This window comes from Schistocerca cancellata, chromosome 4 (assembly GCF_023864275.1).
Source record: "Schistocerca cancellata isolate TAMUIC-IGC-003103 chromosome 4, iqSchCanc2.1, whole genome shotgun sequence".
NCBI lineage: Eukaryota > Metazoa > Arthropoda > Insecta > Orthoptera > Acrididae > Schistocerca > Schistocerca cancellata.
The window spans coordinates 551,849,262-551,872,933 of record NC_064629.1 but is presented as its reverse complement, the minus strand read 5'-3'; the positions used below and the strand labels follow the sequence as shown (position 1 = coordinate 551,872,933).

At 39.4% G+C, this 23,672-nt stretch overlaps 1 protein-coding gene across 4 annotated transcripts in view; it reads right to left on the bottom strand.

Moving 5' to 3' along the window:
• The window catches only part of LOC126185173 (probable cytochrome P450 CYP44), a 244,453-nt gene that overhangs the window by 164,357 nt on the left and 56,424 nt on the right, over window positions 1-23,672 (bottom strand). For 3 of the 4 annotated variants that reach the window (XM_049928016.1, XM_049928019.1, XM_049928017.1), the window contains exon 4: window positions 5,882-6,072. The exons of the other annotated variant lie outside the window; for it this stretch is intronic. In XM_049928016.1, the coding sequence (XP_049783973.1) occupies window positions 5,882-6,072 (191 nt within the window). The remainder of the gene's footprint in view (window positions 1-5,881; window positions 6,073-23,672) is intronic. 4 annotated transcript variants of the gene reach the window in all.

The following is a 23,672-nucleotide window of genomic DNA, read 5'->3' as shown; positions in this document are numbered from 1 at the left end:
TACATCTGTTAAGGCCTTCTTGGGGAAAATAGCATACTATTCTAAGTTTTTACCGTCTGCTGCTTTGGTGGCTCAGCTGTTGCATAAAAATGTGTCTTTTCACTGGTCCGCATCATGCAATGCGACTTTCCAGAAATTGATGACTATGCTGAAACAGGCCCCGTGCCTGGCTACTTATCAACCTGGCCAACATCTTGTTCTTGCCACGGATGCCTCTCAATATGGGGTCGGTGCAGTCCTTGCGCACCGTTTTTCTGACGGTTCTGAACAACCCATTGCTTATGCTTCCAAAACGCTCACGGATGCCCAACAAAAATATTGTCAAATTGAAAAAGAAGCTTTGGCCATTATCTATGCTATTCATAAGTTTGGTGTTTTTCTCTATGGATCCAAATTTCATCTTGTTACGGATCACAAACCAGTTGTTTCCTCGTATCATCCATCAACGTCACTTCCCGATAAGGCTGCACACCGCCTCCAGCTTCGGGCTCTTTACTTGTCTCGTTTCAATTATGAGATTCATTTCCGGCCAACGGCTCAACGTGCGAATGCTGATGCACTGTCTCGCCTTCCCACGGGTCTTGATCTGGCATTCGATAGGAACGAACTTTTGTGTTTCCACCTGGATGTTGACGAGTAGCTGGTTGTGGATGGGTTGCCCATCACCGGGGACCAGCTGGCGGCTGCTACGAGTTCTGACCGTACCCTTTCCCGGGTTTTACGCTGTATTAAGAAGGGTTGGCCAGATCGTCCATCCGCTAAGACTTCTGATCCATTGCGGAACTACTACGCTTCGCGTTACCACCTCACGGGTAGGGATGGTGTTATCCTCCTTTCCACTGAAAATGCTTCACTGCGTGTTGTGGTACCTGCATCTTCGCGTGCTTCAGTCTTGTGCCTCCTTCACCAAGGGCACTGGGGTGTGTCTCGCACAAAATCTCTGGCGCGCTGTCATGTGTACTGGCCTGGCATCAACTCTGAAATCACACACATGGTCGCTGCCTGCGGCCCTTGTGCGTCACAGGCCGCCGCCCCAAAGTCATCTTTGTCACCATGGCCTTCGCCTGAGAAGCCCTGGGAGGGGTATTCATGCTGACTTTACGGGTCCTTTTTTAGGTACTTATTGGCTTCTCATTATTGATGCCTACTCTAACTTTCCTTTCATTGTCCGTTGCACATCGCCTACCACCTCGGCAACCACAAATGCTCTAGCTCGCATTTTCTCTTTGGAAGGCCTTCCGTCTACTCTTGTTACTGATAATGGTCTGGAATTTGCCTCTTCCGATTTTGTGGATTTTTGTGCCTGTCACGGCATAATGCGTGTCATGGCCCCTTCGTTCCATCCACAGTCAAATGGTGAGGCTGAATGACTGGTCCGCACATTTAAGGCTCAGATGAGGAAACTCCTGACTTCTGCTGCTGATGATGCACTTCTCCAATTTCTGGCTTCTTACCGCTACACCACCTTTGGCTCTCCCTGACACTTGGGATACTGGAATCTCTCATTACTCACAACGCAGTCCTCTCACCATCATATCAGTGTCAGCACAAGAACTGACGCCACCAGGAGACGTGCCCATCAGGAACCAGATGACCATCATCTGTCGGAGCAACTCTACTCGCCTCCTTCTCCTACGGACGCGGACACATCACCCATGTCTCTTGTTATAACAACCGGACTTGCCGCAATGGGCAGATTGGTGCACAAGGCCCCAGCAAATTCGACCACCACGTCACCTGTCATCTCGGCCCATTATCATCGGGGACACTTCCATCCATACGGGAAGCCTCTTCCTCGAGACTTTACGGCCAGTCAAACAACACCTTTGGATGTTAGCAATCTACAGGCCACCTCCATCAAGACCTGTGCAAAAACTTCAAAGGGGGGAAAAGTGTTGTGACTCGCCAATCTTTCAAAGTGCCGCCGCGCAGTTACGCACATCCTCAACATGCAGTGCTGTCTCACAGCCATGCAGCAGCAGCACCACCTAAGCGGCCAGCCAACCAGCGGCCGCTAGACTGGGACTCAGTTATGATTTGACTGTTAAAGTGTACACACATCTTACTCTGTTTACTTGATCTGTGACTTTGATGTATTGTGTCTTCCTTGAAATATATTTGTTCAACTTGAAGTTATTACAGTAATCATTTAGTGTTGACTATATCAAGTTCCCCAAGACTGGATACTATGACAAAGGGATGGAAGATAAATTTACAGAGTCAGGGAAGAACACAGTAATTTGTGTAGTAGTTGAGAATGGCCAGTTTAGTATCAGGTCCTAGTTTTATGGATTAAGCATAGAAGTAATCAGAGTTCCAGGCCACGGTAAGACCTAAGGGTCTGGGTCTTCTCTGTAGGGGAGGGCACTGTAATGCCACAACCCAGTCTTTGGTCAAAAAATTATTAATCTTTAACAAACATAAGGAAAAGTAGCATGGAAGCACTACAAAGCACAGTGTCAACAGTCGCAGGCCAGTAGCAACAAGTGTGGTGACATGTGGGTTACAACAACAGACACGCCAGTGGATTTCATAGCAACGATAGCAGAGCTCTGTAATAACTGTGTAGCAAGTGGGTCAGTGTTGACACACCAGAACAAGTATCTCGTTTTGCTAATGTGACTAGGCACCAAGTTTTAACGAAACAAATGGGCACTGGAGGCATATAAATAAGTCTGGATTTTAAGGTAAGGATCACTCTCATCAACACAATCCAGCAGCACAATCACGATGCCAGAGTGATGCCAGATAGCAAGATGACTGGATTCCGCCAGCTGCAGCCACTGGTATAAGACCACGCTGTACCTGCTGTCTGCTCTAAGTCATCCACAGGGCTTCATATCTCTGCCCTGCCAACTCTAATGCTGAATTCCTAGAGGGACACAGCACCACATTACCAGCTGCCAGCCAACTGCTGTCCCATGGCAGTGGTTTGTACCCTGTGCACAGCCACCTTCGTATTCTGTCAGAGTGACACAAGATGGACAAGGTGCCGCCAAGCCTACATCCCACTGAGGCAAAAATTGCACACACTGCCACTGCAGTCGAGTGCAAAACTGAAGGGCCACCTCCCAAGTGGGGCATCATTGCAGCACAACTCAACGTGCCACTGACATCAATGCCTGAGGCCTACAGGGACAGCCAGCCTCAGTAATGCAAGGCGACAGCTCAGTAGCATCAAGTGGAAGCCTGTTCATTGATCTAAGTCAGGGTTAGTGTGGAGGGGCATGCCTGCCTCACTATGCCATGTACCAAGGTCAATAAATGTCTTTGTAATTGTTAACAGTGTTTATCTTGGACTCCTTCGTCTCTGCCATCGCCAGTCACCTACTGACAACTTCAGTCTGTAAGTGAAGTGTGTTATGTTATTTAGTAACAAATGTGATTTTAACTCTGTGATCCACTGTTGTATCAGTGGTGCTACTTCTACAGTATGATGCAGAAGAAATAGACAAAAAATTTTTTGACAATTACAGACAATACAGAACAATTAAACAAAAAAATGCTATAAAAATGTGAACTACTGCTGTTGTTCGAAAGGTAATTTAAGTAACTTGCTAAGACCATGACAGTAAAGTATGCAAAAATGTTGCAATCCATATATCCTGGTTACAGATAGAACTACCAAATGGAAAATCACAAAACATTTATTTCATTCACCAGCAAAATTAGCCCTTTTATTGTTTAGACCATTGTTCAGATAAATGAATTGGTTATTAAGGACATGCTTATTCCATTCACCTATCTTGAGATAATTCATTATAACTTTTTATATCATCATTATAATTCTATTTCAACAATTAAACAGTAGAGGGAGAATCATCCATTTTTGATTCTGATAGTGCTTCTTCTCCAGTTACCTCAATCATGACAGTAAGTTAAAGAACAATTGCTGCTTCCAGTACATTTTAATAAGACTGCATTAGTAACCTTGTGACAACAAAAGTATGAGTAGTAAGTATCCTATTACAGGATTCAGAAAGGAAAAAAATCTTCCTATGTTCCTGCACAGTATAGGATGATAAAATAAAATCTTGGCATTATTCCAGTGACAGGCTGTCAACACACAGTTCATAACACATAGTGAGCGCTGTGAGGAGGAAGCACCAACTGAGAACAACCAAGAAAGGGGGACTGAATTTCTTTGTCTTAAGCAATAGGATTGGAAATGATTGGATTGTGAAAAAGGTCTGTGAAAGAAACAACTAATGGAAGGATACTGCAAAATATTAATTTACTCTAGATTCATTACACTACTGGCAACAAATCATTGGAAATAGTAACAACCACAAAATACCTAAGAATAACCATGTGAAGTATCCTAAAGAGGAATGAACACATAAAAATAGTGGTAGAAAAAGCAGATGCCAGGCTGTGATTCATTGGAAGAGCCCTAAGGAACTGTAAGTCATTTGTGAAGAAACACTTCTTCGATCGATTACTGAGCACTACTCATCAATCATGTATGAAAAACTGTATCAAATGGTTTAATATTTGGAGAGAATGTTGAAAAACAACTCTAGAAATTGACAGGACTTTTAAGTCCTTTTGGGCAGGAAAGAGTTAACAGAAGAGAGAGAGAGAAGAAGTCAAGAAGGGCAGCATGTTTGATGAGGGATTTATTTAGTAAGTATGAGGGTGTTATTCATATGCTCATCAAATTCTATAGGCAGTCACTGTACAAGAGGCTTTTTGCATCACACATTCTGCATCAAGTCTACTTCTATAACTCTGAGAGTGTACATTCCAAGAACTGGCAAGCAACATACTACTTCCTCTCGCATATGATTTGTGAAATGGTCACAACATGAAGATCAGGAAATTAGAGCTTGTATGGAGACTTACTAGTAGCCATTCTTCCAAGAGCCACTTGCAAATGGAACAGTAGAGAGAAATTATAGTCACATATTGTAAGCAAGCTTGTGAAGTATACATGTAAATGTATAAATATATATTTTATAACAACAGTATAGAGAGGATAGGTTGCTACTCATCACTATGTAGAGGAGTCATTGAGTTGCAGACATGCACAATGAAACGAATACTAGAAATATTTAAGCTCTGACACAAAGTCCTCCCTCAGATATAGAACGCTCACACATTCATAAAGCAACAACTCACACATACTTGGTCACTGTCTCCAGGCACTAGTCTGGCCCTAGCACACACAGGCAGTAGCTGTGTGTGGTGTGTGTGTGTGTGTGTGTGTGTGTGTGTGTGTGTGTGTTTTTGTTGTGCCTGTCTGTGACTCCTCTATGTGGTGAGCAGAAATGTATCCTTCCCATACTGTTGTTATAACACAAACTTTAGAAGGGAGAATAAAGCTTAGAAGGAAACTCAGGCCTTATCATCAATGCAGTCAACAAGAGTTCATCCCAAGCTCAGAGTGGAGTAAAATACAACAGAAACTCACAACTCAGCCATGAATTTTTCAAAGGAACCATCCTGGCATTCACTTCAAGTGAATTAGAGAAACAAACCATCATTACAGACTTAAAAATATGTCACTGGAGCACTATACACACAGTAGTTACATAAATATGTAAACTTCATACTGTCTTGTCAGTCATGAAGTGTAACAAGAGGATAAATGTAGGCTGGAGGGTGTAAACAGAGGTTTTCTTCCACCATCATTTCCATGTTTTTGCAGTGGTACTATCAATGAAAGTAAACACTTGCTATCAAGTTCCCTTTTTGTCAGCAAGGTTTCAAAGTGTATGAAACTAAATTATGAGATAATAGTTTTTACAAGTGAAGATTTCTCCATCTTTTTTGTAAGTTTTTTTAACTGACTTTAGCAAGAAGAATACTTGTTTGACTTATGTAGAAACAGAAATTGATATTAAACTCTTCAGGTTTCCTGCTGAAATAACATACTTACACTCTTGAACCCATTTTGATACTTCATCTCTTAGATTTTCAACTTTTCCATCAACAAGAAGGATATTTTCTAAATGAGAGACAAAATCTTTTGCAATTTCCTGTACAGCAGGAAAGTATACATGCACTTCCTTTGGCCTTAACATTAGGTGACGGACGGAGCTTCGTAAACGGTACCACTCCTCTCCATTGCTGAAATTTTAAAACTCATAAATACGATAATGATAAACAATATAATTTCACAACTTTTGTAAACTATAATTCATTAAATAATGAAAACATTTTTCCTTAATTTGCTCTACAATATTTTAATGCTAATGTTTACCTAAAGCAATTATCTAAAAAAAAAATTGTCAGGGAGAAATCAATACATAAATCATAAATCAATTGTGCATACTTCAGTCATTCAGTAAAAACACCTTGACATATTGACTGTTACATGGGTGACACAAAATGGGCCCTATGAACACAGTACAAGACTGTAGTGATTTTGTTGGATATCATTTATCTGCCTGCCAACTGATCAATGCTTCCTCTACTTTGCATCATTAGTTTTGGTTTAAGAGTTTTTACTACAGTATTAGCCCTTTATGGGCTTTTGTGGCATTGCTTTAAATTCTTGAGATAAAAATTATTTTATTGTTTCCTTCCAGTGAATAGAACTTCTCAGATGAAATGAAGTATATATATATTAATTTATTATTATTTACTTTGAAGCATGTATGATGTGCCCATATGCAAGTAAATCCTTCCAGAACATACAATATTCTCTCTTTCTTTCCTCTAATGTTTATCTTGTCTAACAAGGAACCTAGTTTTTCAAGATTAGGCAAAGTTTATTTAAGTAATTAGCTTCATGGCCAGATGCCCTTCCTGACACAACAGTCATCAAGGAAATATAAGGGAATGAAGTCATGTGCACTGTCTGTCTGTGAATTGTGTAAACTTTGTTCTGTACATTATTATATTTTAACTGTTTATGTATTATACTCAGAGCTTAAATTATTACTTTAATATTATTATGTAACTCAGTACAAACATTACTTTATATGATATGCCAGTGTGAATGTTTTCCCTAATTTCTGATCAGACTATGGAAATAAATAACACAAGCCATTCTGGAGCTTACGTTTCTTGTGTTAAATGCTCTTTTGTGTGATCTGATGGGGTAAAACCTGTGGCAAGATGCTCCCAATTGAGAATAGCCATTGGGTGAGAGAGAGGAGCACTGGCAGTTAACTTACATTATGACTCTTAGTGCTCATACGCTGTCTATAAAAATCAATGTTGATCAAACACAACATTGCTGATTAAGAAAAATTCTGCTGTTCAAAATATATTAAACAATCACTGAATTAATAGCTGCTGTCTCCCTTGGTAGAGTGAGGTATGCTACCGTGACAGATATCCACATAAAATGATGAAAATAGAAGACAAAGAATTAATCGCTGTAATTTCCCTTATCTTTCCAATATTCATCAGGTACTTCATCGTTTGGACAAATAACTTACCAAATAAAGGCTATTTATCTACTCTACAAATTTATTTTATTTTAAGTGTATTGTAGCAGCAGAAACAATCCTGCTAACTTACTCTCTAACCCACATTTAACTCAATCAACACAATGTTATTTTTGTAAAATATCAAAGTGATAAAATAAAAAATTTAACAATACCAGTATCCTGTTAAATGATGTGAACTCATCAACATTAAATGTAACAGATTGTAAAGCAACCATCCACTCTTTTTCATAGTTTCCTTCTCACTTTGTCCTGGTCATCCCTGGTATGAGGCTGGCACAGTGCTTACTAGTGTATGAGTGACCTGCCCTTTCTTGTTTCTCAACCTATCTCATCCTCCTCCACAAGAAAGGCACCGATAGTTATGAAAGATAGGAAACATCTTTATTTTTACATGAGTCTATCTGCTGTAGGGAAAATTTCATCTTCTGAAGGTATATAATGGTCAGCAATTTATTAATATATGGAACATGGTGGTAGAGGCAGTTTGCATTGTGTTAACCTCTGATACATGGTTTTGTATTTTACTAATATATGACATCATATAAATAACTACCTTCAAATTGCACTCATCAAATATACAACTGTGATTGTTTTACTCCAGCTGATTCACAGGTATCGACATTAGCATTAAATTCTAGTTGTTTGTCAATATGTGACACTGTAGTCATCTAAGAATGACATGAAATTTTCTCCTCTTATTAGTAGGTTCACTTTACTATATATGATATATGTATATTTTGTTCTTGAGTTTATATGCGTTCAGTATGCAACTGTCCTCTCATTTTATTTATTAGGTTATAATTGAATTTGTTTTCAGTTTATCATTGGCTTTGATGTCACCTTGTACAGTTTGGTTTTTGTTAAATGTTTACTACATGTTACCACTGTAGACAATTGCCTCTTAAATTTTACACCACCCCTTTATTAAGTACTTCACACTGTCATTATTGTTGTCCTTACACAGGGGCCTGAAGATGGTGCAGTGAAACACTGAAACTAGTCGCACAAGTAAGATACAGTCAAAATATAGATGGCTGAAGGACTTTTCAATTTTACATTTTATAATGAACAGCTGAAGTCCCTCAACTATCTCATACAAAGATGGACTTACAGAGGTTAGATTTAGATCCTCTGCTGTAATTATTTCCCTCACCATGTCTTGTGTATACCATCTCTATTAAGCTTCAGAGGAGTTTCTGTATACACTTTTTCACCCTGCATCAAGCCAGTTTGATAAGTTTCAACAGCCTACACTTTATTCATTTCCATTCTCCAAACCTTAACTCCTCACAACCTAGGACTTATAACTTTCTAATAGCTACCACAAATCTTTGACTTTTCCAACCACACTGACAGTTTACCAAGAGAAGGCTTAAATTGCCCTCTCCATCGAAATAATTTGCCTTAAATTCATTGCATTCTAAGATACAATCTTTCAGTTGAACACCACTCCCACAAGTTAGTTTCTCAGACCCACAACTGCAGCAGTTTTTGAAAGGTTCTTGGGGCAATGTGATCCTCTCCTGATGAGCTGGATCTGATTCATACTTAAGTCACACCTTCTAAACCACAGGTCTGTGTTTATGAATACCATGTTTAACTTCCTGCATAGCTAGCAGACTGAAACTCTGGTGCATGCTATAATGTATGCCCTGACAGCTCAGATGACATACAATTTTAATCTATCCAGAAGTTCCACATTTTATCTAAACTAAAGATCTAGAAGAAGTTGTAACATTCTTAAACATTCCCGCATAATCTCATACTTCCAGCAACTAACAGTAGAGGGTAGCAATATAATCAATCTTCAGAATAGCATCTGTAACTCAAGTGCATTCCAAGAAAACAGCAGTTATTGAATATCTTTTGGCAGAAAACCAGATGATCACCAGCACATCTACAGAAACCAAGCAGTGTATAAATGCTGGTAAGTTGCTAGGTGAAGTACTGTTTTCAACAGAATGATGATGATGAAGTCCCATACTCCTTGACAGAGCATAGCGGAATGATGCAGGAGACCCTCACTGCCATACTAGGCTGAAGATGACACAACAACACCCAGTCATCTCAAGGCAGGTGAAAATCCCTGACCCCACTGGGAATCGAACCTGGGTCCCTGTGCTTGGGAAGTGAGAATGCTACCACAAGTGTGGACACACTTATTCTGGGTGATCGACAAACAACAATCGAGCAACTCAGTGCTCTACTTGACATCTCTGTTGTTAGTGCTGACACACTTGTCCACCAGTTAGCATATTCAACTGTTTGTACCCACTGGATTCCTTGAAGCATAAATGAAGAGAATAAAGAGGAAAGATGGAACATCTATACTGAATTGCTTTCTCATTATGAGGCTCATAGTGATGGTTCTTGAGGATCCTAAACTGAGTACTTTGTGACAAGGTGCTAACAATTAGAAATGAATATTTAGTTTTTCTTATTGAGATAAACAACTTACACATTGCAGCAGCAACTTAAGCTCATAGTAACTGTTCAAAGTGACAACCACTACACTAGTCTGTTATTGAATACAAAGGCTATTTCAATAATAATTTTTCATTCAGCTGTGCTTGTTGTTTACTTAGGAGTTGAGGAGTTGTTAACCACTAAAATAAATACTCATATTTTGAAGAACAGTGTTTCAAGTACGAAAAGCAGCAACAAATCCAAATTATGGAGTATTTTACACAACTTGCAAACAATAAAGTCATGATTCAGATACAAATTATGGAGTGGCTAAAACTGAAAATGGCAGAGGTGAAGGAAGCACAACTTTTACAAGTTCCGAAAGTTAACTCACATATTGACAGATGCCAGCAAGCAGAAGCCACACATAACAAAGACATCAAAGATTCTTTAAGGTACTTGCTGTATTAGAAATGCCATTAAATTAGGAACTAGAAACCATATCAACTGAAGTGTCTAACTTCTCAAATTTTGTTATATTACATTAGAATGTTCAGTCACTCAACAATGAAACTACCATAGTGGAAGCACTACTCCAGTATAAATTAAATGTAGACATTATTTGCATTACTCAATATTGGCTAAAAATGACAAAGTAAAATAAATTTAGATAATATGATATAAATTAGTGAATCATTTTAGGGGGGGAGTTCTTCAAATATGATGATACTAGCATCTTTATGAAGATCAGATAATTTTCTAAGATTTCAATAAACTCTATACTGACCTAATCAAAAGATTTTGAACTTTCTCTTATTAAATTACCAGAATTTAATTTCATGTGTATTAACATATGTAGAAGACCAGGTGGAAACTGGCCAGTCTTCATGACTGAACTAGAGATACTACAAAACAAGATCAGTGCATTAAATATGAATCTAGTGTTTTGTCGAGATTTCAAATTTGACTTTTCAGAAGGCAGCAGTGCTATAGATGGTTTGATAAATATAACCGACACAATCAAAATGATCCTCACAATACATGGCTCAACGAGATCAAGAGAACATTAAAATTCCATCATTGGCCAACTATTCATCATAGACACAAGCTACAAATTCACAACTGGAGAACTGAGAGAAGGGATATGGAAATCATAAAGCACAGTTATTATGCAACAGGTGCAAAAAATTACTTGAAAAAAGAATTTTTTATAAAGACAGCATAAGAACTTTTAATTTTTCTCTGACTAGGGAAAATTGGGAGAGCTTATACATTCAGAACCATTCTGGCAGCACATATATGAATTTTCAGAATATCTTCCTTCAATATTTTAATACAGAATTTTCTACTGAAGAGAAAATAAGCAACGGATGATTGAAGGTATAAAGGTTTCCAGTGAGAGAAACAGATTTCTGCAGAATTCTTGTTAAAGTTACCCAAAGTTAAAGTTACCCAAGAATTTGCAGATTATTGTAAAGCCTGTAAAAGAATCTATGGTAGAATAATTGAATTAATTTATTTGTTGTGTTACATATTTCAAAGATCCATTATTGTGTGATACCACTTGTATGAAGGACAAGTCAAAACATTTAATTGATTATTATATTCATATCACGAACAATCACAGACATCAGTTGGTAATATAAATTTCAGATATTACCTAAACACCTAGTTTGATTTATAAGATACAAAGACCATTTTTGTGATTCACAGAACACAATGGGATTTATAAGATTTGATTAAAGCAGCAAGAGTCATTAAAACTGGTAAAGACAGAAATATATGGAGGGTCTGAATCAGAGGCTGAGACGGTTCTGCGACCGTGTGGGCTGCAGATTCCTCGACTTGCGCCATAGGGTGGTGGGGTTTCGGGTTCCGCTGGATAGGTCAGGAGTCCACTACACGCAACAAGCGGCTACACGGGTAGCAGAGGTTGTGTGGCGTGGGCTGGGTGGTTTTTTAGGTTAGATGGCCTTGGGCAAGTACAGAAAGGGCAACAGCCTCAACGGGTGCGGGGCAAAGTCAATATGCGGGGACCAAGCAGCAATCGGTATTGTAATTGTAAACTGTCGAAGCTGCGTTGGTAAAGTACCGGAACTTCAAGCGCTGATAGAAAGCACTGAAGCTGAAATCGTTATAGGTACAGAAAGCTGGCTGAAGCCAGAGATAAATTCTGCCGAAATTTTTACAAAGGTACAGACGGTGTTTAGAAAGGATAGATTGCATGCAACCGGTGGTGGAGTGTTCGTCGCTGTTAGTAGTAGTTTATCCTGTAGTGAAGTAGAAGTGGATAGTCCCTGTGAATTATTATGGGTGGAGGTTACACTCAACAACCGAGCTAGGTTAATAATTGGCTCCTTTTACCGACCCCCCGACTCAGCAGCATTAGTGGCAGAACAACTGAGAGAAAATTTGGAATACATTTCACATAAATTTTCTCAGCACGTTATAGTCTTAGGTGGAGATTTCAATTTACCAGATATAGACTGGGACACTCAGATGTTTAGGACGGGTGGTAGGGACAGAGCATTGAGTGACATTATACTGAGTGCACTATCCGAAAATTACCTCGAGCAATTAAACAGAGAACCGACTCGTGGAGATAACATCTTGGACCTACTGGTAACAAACAGACCCGAACTTTTCAACTCTGTAAGTGCAGAACAGGGAATCAGTGATCATAAGGCCGTTGCAGCATCCCTGAAAATGGAAGTTAATAGGAATATAAAAAAAGGGCGGAAGGTTTATCTGTTTAGCAAGAGTAATAGAAGGCAGATTTCAGACTACCTAACAGATCAAAACGAAAATTTCTGTTCTGACACTGACAATGTTGAATGTTTATGGAAAAAGTTCAAGGCAATCGTAAAATGTGTTTTAGACAGGTACGTGCCGAGTAAAACTGTGAGAGACGGGAAAAACCCACCGTGGTACAACAACAAAGTTAGGAAACTACTGCGAAAGCAAAGAGAGCTTCACTGCAAGTTTAAACGCAGCCAAAACCTCTCAGACAAACAGAAGCTAAACGATGTCAAAGTTAGTGTAAGGAGGGCTATGCATGAAGCGTTCAGTGAATTCGAAAGTAAAATTCTATGTACCGACTTGACAGAAAATCCTAGGAAGTTCTGGTCTTACATTAAATCAGTAAGTGGCTCGAAACAGCATATCCAGACACTCCGGGATGATGATGGCATTAAAACAGAGGATGACAAGCGTAAAGCTGAAATACTAAACACCTTTTTCCAAAGCTGTTTCACAAAGGAAGACCGCACTGCAGTTCCTTCTCTAAATCCTCGCACAAACAAAAAAATGGCTGACATCGAAATAAGTGTCCAAGGAATAGAAAAGCAACTGGAATCACTCAACAGAGGAAAGTCCACTGGACCTGATGGGATACCAATTCGATTCTACACAGAGTACGCAAAAGAACTTGCCCCCTTCTAACAGCCGTGTACCGCAAGTCTCTAGAGGAACGGAAGGTTCCAAATGATTGGAAAAGAGCACAGGTAGTCCCAGTCTTCAAGAAGGGTCGTCGAGCAGATGCGCAAAACTATAGACCTATATCTCTGACATCGATCTGTTGTAGAATTTTAGAACATGTTTTTTGCTTGAATATCATGTCGTTTTTGGAAACTCAGAATCTACTATGTAGGAATCAACATGGATTCCGGAAACAGTGATCGTGTGAGACCCAACTCGCTTTATTTGTTCATGAGACCCAGAAAATATTAGATACAGGCTCCCAGGTAGATGCTATTTTTCTTGACTTCCGGAAGGCGTTCGATACAGTTCCGCACTGTCGCCTGATAAACAAAGTAAGAGCCTACGGAATATCAGACCAGCTGTGTGGCTGGATTGAAGAGTTTTTAGCAAACAGAACACAGCATGTTGTTATCAATGGAGAGACGTCTACAGATGTTAAAGTAACCTCTGGTGTGCCACAGGGGAGTGTTATGGGACCATTGCTTTTCACAATATATATAAATGACCTAGTAGATAGTGTCGGAAGTTCCATGCGGCTTTTCGCGGATGATGCTGTAGTATACAGAGAAGTTGCAGCATTAGAAAATTGTAGCAAAATGCAGGAAGATCTGCAGCGGATAGGCACTTGGTGCAGGGAGTGGCAACTGACCCTTAACATAGACAAATGTAATGTATTGCAAATACATAGAAAGAAGGATCCTTTATTGTATGATTATATGATAGCGGAACAAACACTGGTAGCAGTTACTTCTGTAAAATATCTGGGAGTATGCGTGCGGAACGATTTGAAGTGGAATGATCATATAAAATTAATTGTTGGTAAGGCGGGTACCAGGTTGAGATTCATTGGGAGAGTCCTTAGAAAATGTAGTCCATCAACAAAGGAGGTGGCTTACAAAACACTCGTTCGACCTATACTTGAGTATTGCTCATCACTGTGGGATCCGTACCAGATCGGGTTGATGGAGGAGATAGAGAAGATTCAAAGAAGAGCGGCGCGTTTCGTCACAGGGTTATTTGGTAACCGCGATAGCGTTACGGAGATGTTTAACAAACTCAAGTGGCAGACTCTGCAAGAGAGGCGCTCTGCATCGCGGTGTAGCTTGCTCGCCAGGTTTCGAGAGGGTGCGTTTCTGGATGAGGTATCGAATATATTGCTTCCCCCTACTTATACCTCCTGAGGAGATCACGAATGTAAAATTAGAGAGATTAGAGCGCGCACAGTGGCCTTCAGACAGTCGTTCTTCCCGCGAACCATACGCGACTGAAACAGGAAAGGGAGGTAATGACAGTGGCACGTAAAGTGCCCTCCGCCACACACCATTGGGTGGCTTGCGGAGTATAAATGTAGATGTAGATGTAGATATGGGAAATAGCCTTATCTGTCTCTGTTAAATAACTCACCCAAATAATCAAAACTTTTCTCAACAAAAATCCTTAAACTTACTTTTAAACAACTGATTATTATCTTGCAGAGACTTAATATTACTTGGAAGTGAGTTTAAATTTATGCACAAGTGTATTTTAACTTTTTTGTACCAGGGACAAATTCTTCATGTTGCAATGTATGTCACATTTCCTTCTTGTGTTATGATGATCATATGACTCATTATTTAATATTGAGAACGAGTGTGAAGCATGAATGTCATGATCGGAAAGAGATATTGGGAGGTAGTGGTTAATATCCCTTCTTGCTTAAAAAAAAATTACAGCATGAGTTTCTTGGAGGTATTCCACATACAACTCTGGTAACCTTTTTTCTGAAGGGTAAAGACTTTTTTTTCAGTAGCGGTGAATTCCCCAGTTGATGATTCCATAACACTTCACTGAATGGAAGAAGCCAAAATACGAAGATTTTGAGACACTGATGTCTCTGATTTTGGAGATCCTCCAGATGGCACATGTTGCAGAGCTAACTAAGCCTTTGAATTATATGGTGTTCCAGGTTAAGCCTGTTATCTATATGAACACCTAAAAATTTCAAACATTATAAATTCTGTATCTGCTGACTTTCATGAGCAATATTATTCTCCTGTGGAATTTTGCAGTTATCAAGGAGCCAGTTCAGAGCACCTGCAAGTAACTGAATGGTATTCAACTCTAAGTTGGTGAATGTTTTACTGTCTACCACAATGCTTGCTTGATCAGCAATCATTGTGAAGTTGGTTGCTGTGCTGGACAACAGAGATAGGAAACAGCAGGGTACCAAGGACAGAACCCTGTGGGACTCCACAATGTACCTTCCCCAGTCAGACACTACCCCTCCTATGTGTGTGTTGTTTGCATCTAATACTATTTTCTGTTGTCTGTCCTATAGACAGAATTTTATCCATTTATCCAATTGTCTTTTGATCCATAGTGGCACACTTTCTCTATAAGTGCCATATGATCGATACTGTCAAAAGCCTCAGACACATCACAAGAATATGCTAACAGACAGTGTCTTCTTGTCAAGGCAACCCAAAACGTTGTTTGTATATGAAAATACACTCATAGCTTCAGTTGTAGAGATACCTGTTCTGCATCCAAATTGGTTTTCACCAATTACATAAAATTTGTCAAGGTGACTGACAATCCCAACATATATAAATTTTTCAAAGATTTTAGAAAATGCAGTCAAAAGGATACAGAGTGACGTGCAACACCTATATCATCATCTTTTTTGTAGAGGGGCTTCACTAAAGCAAATTTCATCCCATCAGGGAATATATGTTGTTCGAGGGAGGCAGTAAATATGTGATCAGCACTTTACCTAAATAGTTGCAGCAGGTTTTAAGCAGTTTGCTCAAAATATTGTCAACACCCATTTAGTTTTTGCTTTTTAAAGAAATTGTGTTTTTTTCTTATTTCCTGTACTGTTGTAGGGGCTATACCCATTTACTCTATAGAATTAGGGAAATGTTCTTTCAGTAGGTATTTTAATGACCTTTTCTAAGGAACCATCATGTGCTGTTTTCTCAGCAACATTTAAATAGCACTCATTAAATATTTTCGCCACAGTCCTTTGATTGTGTACTTACTCATATTTATCTGGTCTATAAATATATTGTCAATTAGTGTTCTTGTACATGAAGATGTTCCAGTAGTGTAATTGACTACAGAAGCAAGATTGTATGTAAACATCAAATTTCCCTAGTCTGATCTGTCCTTGGACTAAGTTAAAAATTTTACACTAAAGTTCCTGTGCACTCGCACATCTCTTCTGTGTTTAAATATGTACCTGAGGAGAGTGTCTAACAGCTTCAAAATGAGGCTAATTTTCTTGAAGGTGATCTATATACTGTTAGTATTGATAAATAAGAATTATTTAACAACAGTTCTCTGGCACATATTCCCAAATGTTGTTCTAGACTAAAACTGTGTACATCAGTTACAGTACACATGACATTGTTGTTAACATAGATGGCAACTCCACCTCTTTCTTTATATTTTTTACAGAATTATGTTGCTAGTACAATTTATACCTCCTGCCTCAACGAAATTGAGTATAAGCTCATTGACCTTACTGCACAGGTCTCTAATGCTTTGGTGGTAAGTTGCCAATTTTTCATTTGCATAAACAGTTGCTCATAAATCTCAGTTAAAGGTCTGGGTAAGGTATTTTTCACTACCTCTTTTTTCCAAGTTGGTCTGTTTCCATACAGAGATGGATTGGCAAGAAGCAGCTTTATCTCGTTTTTTCATCAGTCAGTTGTCCATTGTAGTCTGTCTGCATTCATTGCCTTTCCTTCAATTTTCTTGTGTTGTGGTACACTCTTTGTTCAAACTTGATTCCCTTGTGCTTAGTGTATTTGCAATTATTTTACAAATTAAATGATAATTTGATACAAAACTTGTCAAACACAATGATATTTGCATGGAGAGTATGAACAAACAAACTTGTTACACACTATCAAAAGAAAGAAAATATCTTTAATACTAGTGGGCCCCAAAGTCACAAACCCAAAATCAATTGTGAAAAGATTCAATGGATACTTCACTTCACTAGCTGAATATCCCATTCAAATAAACTGTAAAGGACCAGTGCTACATTTCTTCAATAAGTCAGTGATCTCGGGTGCATCTATGTATGTTCATGAAAAATTCTGATGAAATTATAAGTAAAATTAAATAATTACACAACAAAATGTCAACTAGCCTTGATAAAGTACCTGATTTCATACAAAAGCACATGCTCACAAAATAGCAATATCATTAGCAAAAAATTTCAACCTGTCTTTAGAAACTTGTGGGTATACAGATGTCTGAAAATAGCAAACTTTCCACCACTGAAAAAAAAAAATTTCTTATGTTATAACATCAAACTACTGACCTGTGCCACAGTTAAGTTCTATTTAAAAAAAATAACTCTAGAAAAACTTTTTCTACATCAACATGGCTTCAGAAAGTCTAAAACTACATAAACAGTAATTTTTGAATTCTTAAACTGTATTTTAAAATCTCTCAGGCAATATAAATTAGCTGCAGGTATTTTCCTAGACCTTTCAAAAAGTTTCAATGCCCTGGACCATAAAATCCTGCTGATGAAGTGTAAGAGGTGTAGCAGACACCTGGTTGCATTCATACCTAAAGGACTTCAAGTAGAAGGTATCATTCGAATACAAGTTCAACACACCAAATAAAACAAGAAACAACTCTCTCCTTTTCAGTAAATTACCAATGAAATTGGTGTATTTTGTATTGGTAGCCGAGGAGGCCAATAAATACAGCCAGATGTCTACAAAATGGTAACACACTAATAAGTTTATTTATACTATATACACTTAATAATTGAATTATAGATAATGTGGTAGGTTCTTCTGTGGTTCTGCATAACTTGCAAATAATAGTAATGTTCTCAATAGAATCAAATAGTCTTTAATGACGATATACTTATATAAGTCATTGAATATTAGTCGTGGTTGGTAGCAGTAGTCTGTGTCAACGTATTGTCCTCACTGCAGTCTTCCCCACTAGTACTGATAAGTCTATAGATGCACTTGATCTTGGGGGGAACTCCGAACTGCGACTGCTTAAAAGATGGCAGCAGCCAATAAGAGTAGAGTGCAGTGAGGTCATATCAATTCTGTATCCTCTGCTAGCAGGTACACATGGTACCACCCCTCTCAGAATGGTAAGTGCAGGCAAGCTATCTCACCCAGTGGCTCTGTGGCAGGTGGTTCAAAAGTGTTTTCTCTCTCATAGCTGTGAGTGGTGCACTGGGTGTGATTGATGAAGATGCCATCAATATCGCAGTGCATTCAGGGCTCAATCCTAGGACTGTTATTCGTCTCAATTTCTGTGAACAACCTTGTTCAGCTTACTAGCCCAAAAAAAACTATTCTATTTGCTCATGACATCAACAAATTCCTCACTGGTTCCACCACAGAAACTTTGCAGTCAACAGCAGAAAGCTCTAAGAAAAGGCTTTCAGCATGCTTCACCAAAAATATTCATTTTAAATACTGAAAAACTGTACATGTCATTTTTATTTATTTCACCTTCTAGCCAAATATCCATTCATCTATGATTAAAAAATGAACTAGAATATTTAAATGGGGCAAAATTATTGGGTCTGTGGTCTCTCTCTCTCCTTGCCCCCCCCCCCCCCCTTTCTCTTTCTCTCTCTCTCTCTCTCTCTCTCTCTCTCTCTCTCTCTCTCTCTCTCTCTAAAACACACACAAAATGTTCAAATGTGAAATGTGTGTGAAATCTTATGGGACTTAACTGCTAACATCATCAGTCCCTAAGCCTACACACTACTTAACCTAAATTATCCTAAGGACAAACACACACACCCATGCCCAAGGGAGGGCTCGAACCTCCGCCGGACCCAGCCGCACAGCCCACGACTGCAGCACCTTAGACTGCTTGGCTAATCCCGTGTGTGGGCGCGCGCGCACACACACACACACACACACACACACACACACACACACACACACACACACGGGTCATGTCAAGTGAGTCTGATAGAGGGAGAAAGAAGTGGGTAGCTGGAGGAGCTAGCAGCTCAGAGGGAGGAAGCAGGTGGAATGTGGGAGGAAGGGATAGCAGGAACACAGACTAGGCATGTGACACACAGGTACCAGAGCTGGAGACATGTGGCTCATGATGAACCTGGCATGGAGGTGTGAACTGGAAAGGCAAGACAGGACAGAGGAAGTGACAATTGTTGGACAGAGGGTGTGTGGACGGTAGGCTGGCAGCCACAGTCTCTGGTAACTCACTGTGCTCACACCCTCTACCAAACAGTTTCCCCTTCCTCTGTCCTGTCACCCCTGCCAATCAACATCTACACATCACCTTCATCCTATGTTCCACCTCACTGGCTGGCTGGCTCTAGCCTGTGCACCTGCCACCAATAGTTACATGTTGCCAACCTCCCCTCTGATTCCCACCTCTTTCTCCCTCTACCCAATCCAGCTAACACAATCCCCACTACAGTTTACCTGCCAAACTGAAATCCCAACATTGGCTGCCACATGACTCGATGCTTCTATTATATGGTGAGTAGTCACCTTTAGTTCTAAACCATTTACATTCAGTCAGAACCTTCCATACTGTATTGGTCAAACAAACTCTCATCCATGTGCTACTATCTCAGAATATTAAATTGTACAACAAGCAAAATAACAGTACTGCAGGCATATTATGCACAACTCCACTCACTGCTTCATTATGTGATTATTCTCTGGTGACTCTTAACTCACAGCATAAAATGTTCTTAGAGTGAACAAGATGTGCTCTAAGAATAATTCAAGGCCTTAAAAAGATGATGGAGTCATGCAAACTTCACTTTATTTAACCTGGTGTCCTGAGTGTTCCATTCTTATTCATCTATGTTGCTATGTTACACACCAGGGTCTACCTCATGGAAACAGGCAAATTAGTGCAGAACTAGAGTGTACAGAACTACTGTACCAGAGGGCAAACTAATATTCCAGAATATCATTCTGTCAGAAGAGTGTAATTAACATTGGTGTCACACAACACAATAAGATAGCAGAACAAATAAAAATTGCCACATTTCCAGCATTCAAAACACGACCAAAGGCAGAATGAAATTTTCACTCTACAGCAGAGTGTGCGCTGATATGAAACTTCCTGGCAGATTAAAACTGTGTGCCGGACTGAGACTCGAACTAGGGACCTTTGCCTTCTGCAGGCAAGTGCTCTACCACTAAGCTACCCAAGCACGACTCACACCCCATCCTCACAACTGTGTGAGTCGTGCTTGGGTAGCTTAGTGGTAGAGCACTTGCCTGCAGAAGGCAAAGGTCCCTAGTTCGAGTCTCAGTCCGGCACACAGTTTTAATCTGCCAGGAAGTTTCATATCGGTGCACACTCCACTGTAGAGTGAAAATTTCATTCTATAAACACCTACAGGTTGGGGCTAAGCCATGTCTCCACAATATCCTTTCTTCCAGGAGTGCTAGTTCCGCAAGGTTCACAGGAGAGCTTCTGTGATGTTTGGAAGGTAGGAGATGAGGCACTGGTGGAATTAGAGTTGTGAGGACGTGGCGTGAGTCGTGCTTGGGTAGCTCAGTGGTAGAGCACTTGCCCGCGAAAGGCAAAGGTCCCGAGTTCGAGTCTCAGTCTGGCACACAGTTTTAATCTGCCAGGAAGTTTCAAGACCAAATATGTTTCTAATAAAGCAATGTTTCTATCCTGTACAAGAATTTCTGGATATGTAAAAATCAACATTACTTAAACAATTACTGATAAACTTAGATTATAAGAATATGTACCAATTCATTATCACTTCTTTTTTGCTGGTACTAAATATTATATTATTCTTATTTTGACGCACACAATATTATTTGAACAATTTGTGCTGTATGATAAACATGGACCAATAAAAAAGTCACTGAATCAATCAATTTCAAAGCCTGTTATGGAATAATCTTCAGGCACTTATGCACAGTTATTGAAATGGTACACACCTGCAACTACATACTGTTGCTGTACCACAGCATCCTCTAACATGGTACAGCAACAGAATATGCAAAGGGCATTCAATAAGTAATGCAACAAGCTTTTTTCTGAAAGCAGGTTGGTTGGTTTTATTCAGGATTCCAGTACACCATATTAGAACCCATTCTTTCGGCACAAAGCCCTTTTCTCAACATAATCTCCGTTTAATGTTAAAGCCTTAAACCACCTTACTGTGAGGGCCTGTATGCCCAAATGGTACCACTAACTGGCCTACATCAGAGCCAACATCTTGCTGCACCAATAACTTCCCTATCATCCACGTAGTGGTTCCTGCAAAGGGCATCCTTCATTGAGCCAAACAGGTGGAAGTCAGAGGGTCTGAGGTCCAGGCTGTAGGATGGATGAGGAAGAACTGTGCAATGAAGTTTTGTGAGCTCCCCTCAAGGTGTGCATACTTATGTGAGGCCTTTCCGCTGTCATGGAGAAGGAGAAGTTTGTTTCCATTTTTGTGGCAATGGACATGTTGAAGTTGTTTCTTCACTTTCATAAGGATAGCACAGTACACTTCAGAGTTGAGAGTTACACCATGAGGGAGGACATAAAAACAGCAAACCCTTTCACAATCACAGAAAACCATCACAATGACTTTACAGGCTGAGGGTGTGGCTTTGAACTTTTTCTTTGGAGGAGATGTGGTGTGGTACCACTCCATGTATTGCTGTTTTGTTTCCAGTGTGAAGTGATGACCCCATATTTCATCACTTGTGACAACGTTTGACAAAAAACTATCACAATCAGTCTCATAACATGCAAGCAATTCTGCACATATGGTCCATCATTGCTGTTTACAGTCTTCTGTTTGGCATCGAGGAACCCAGTGGTCACACATGTTTGAGTACCCTGTGGATGAGTGTGTAAGTATTACCAACAGAGATATTCAGTCATGCAGAATGGTATCTGATTATGATCTGTCAATCATCTCAAATGAGAGTGTCTCCACGTTCCAAAATTGCAGGAGTCACAGCTGTGCCAGCTGGCCGGCACATGGGAGACTGGATAGGTTTGCACAACCTTGTGATGATGACAAGATGCCTCACCAAATGACTCACTGCCAGGACTCTGTAAGCACTCTGCAAGCACCTATGGATATTTGTGATGCTCTAGTTTTCTACAAAAGGAAATTCAATGACAGCTCTCTGCTTGGAATCCACTTCTGTCACATATGCTGTTTTGATGGCTATGTGTAGTGCTGCCACCTACAGAACTTCATGGCACTACAGGGGCTGAAGCAAGAATATTCTATGGTGTCCCACAACAAATTCTACATTTTGTAATCGAAATTGGCTGAGGAAATAAATGTGTTGCATTACTCATTGAATGCCCCTCGTACTTTGATAACTGTGACTGGGTGTCAGAAGATGAAATCACAAAAGGCTTTGTAATCAATTGTAAACAACAAACAAAGCTGAGGAGAAAATTAGTATAAAAGTAGATTTTGTGCTCTATAACAAAATAATTCACAGCTGAAGCCACCAACATCCATCATCATGGAAGCAATGAGACCAACATTACAACAGTACATAAAATTTTGCCCCACTCTCTCAAATATTCCTTCTGTTTGTTGTAAAATGAGACAGACAGGTCTTTCAATGCTCCATGTTTTACCACCAGTCATTAACTGTAAACAGTTTTAAACTCCACTGCAGACACACAAGAGACAACAGTGTACTATTTTTCCTGATAATTCCACCAATGTTGATGTAGCAATTAATTGCTTGTTATGAGACATAAGCAATTTACAGCTCACCCGAGACCTTGTAACACATGCAAAAATCATTTCTGACCATTGGTTCCTCACCCAAAAATACCCATTGAAGCATCCTCTATGATCTGCATAATTTTGACACTAATTTTTTAAAATTCTTATTTACTTATTTATTCATTCTCTGTAGACAAACAAAGTGATGTGTTCTGAGTTGTGGACATATTTTGCACTTCCTGTCATAACTTCAGGAACAATTACGAATTATATAACTTTAATACAGATACTATTTGATAAAAAGGAAAGTATTCTACTCCTGTATGAGAAATTTCTTAACATTATAAAAAACATTTATTGGTAAGAAACTCCTTCCAGGCCATTTCAAAGCAGCCTCCACTTGAGCTTTTCTAATTTTTTGCAAGTTTGTTACAAAATTTGATCCCTGGCTGTTGTGTGCAAAATAATGCTTACCTTACAAGTAAAACGTATAACAAAACTAAGTTCATTCAAGCTAAAAAACCACCATACGAAAGGTACATAGAAGGTGCTCCAAATAAGTGTAAGGCAGCCTGGGAAGTTATCAGATAAGATAATTCTTCCATCCAGGTATGTCACACTCTGCTGGATCCAGGAGAATTGAATGACTACTTTTTGTAACATCAATCAGAGAACTCAGACACAAAATTAAGACCACTGACTTACCT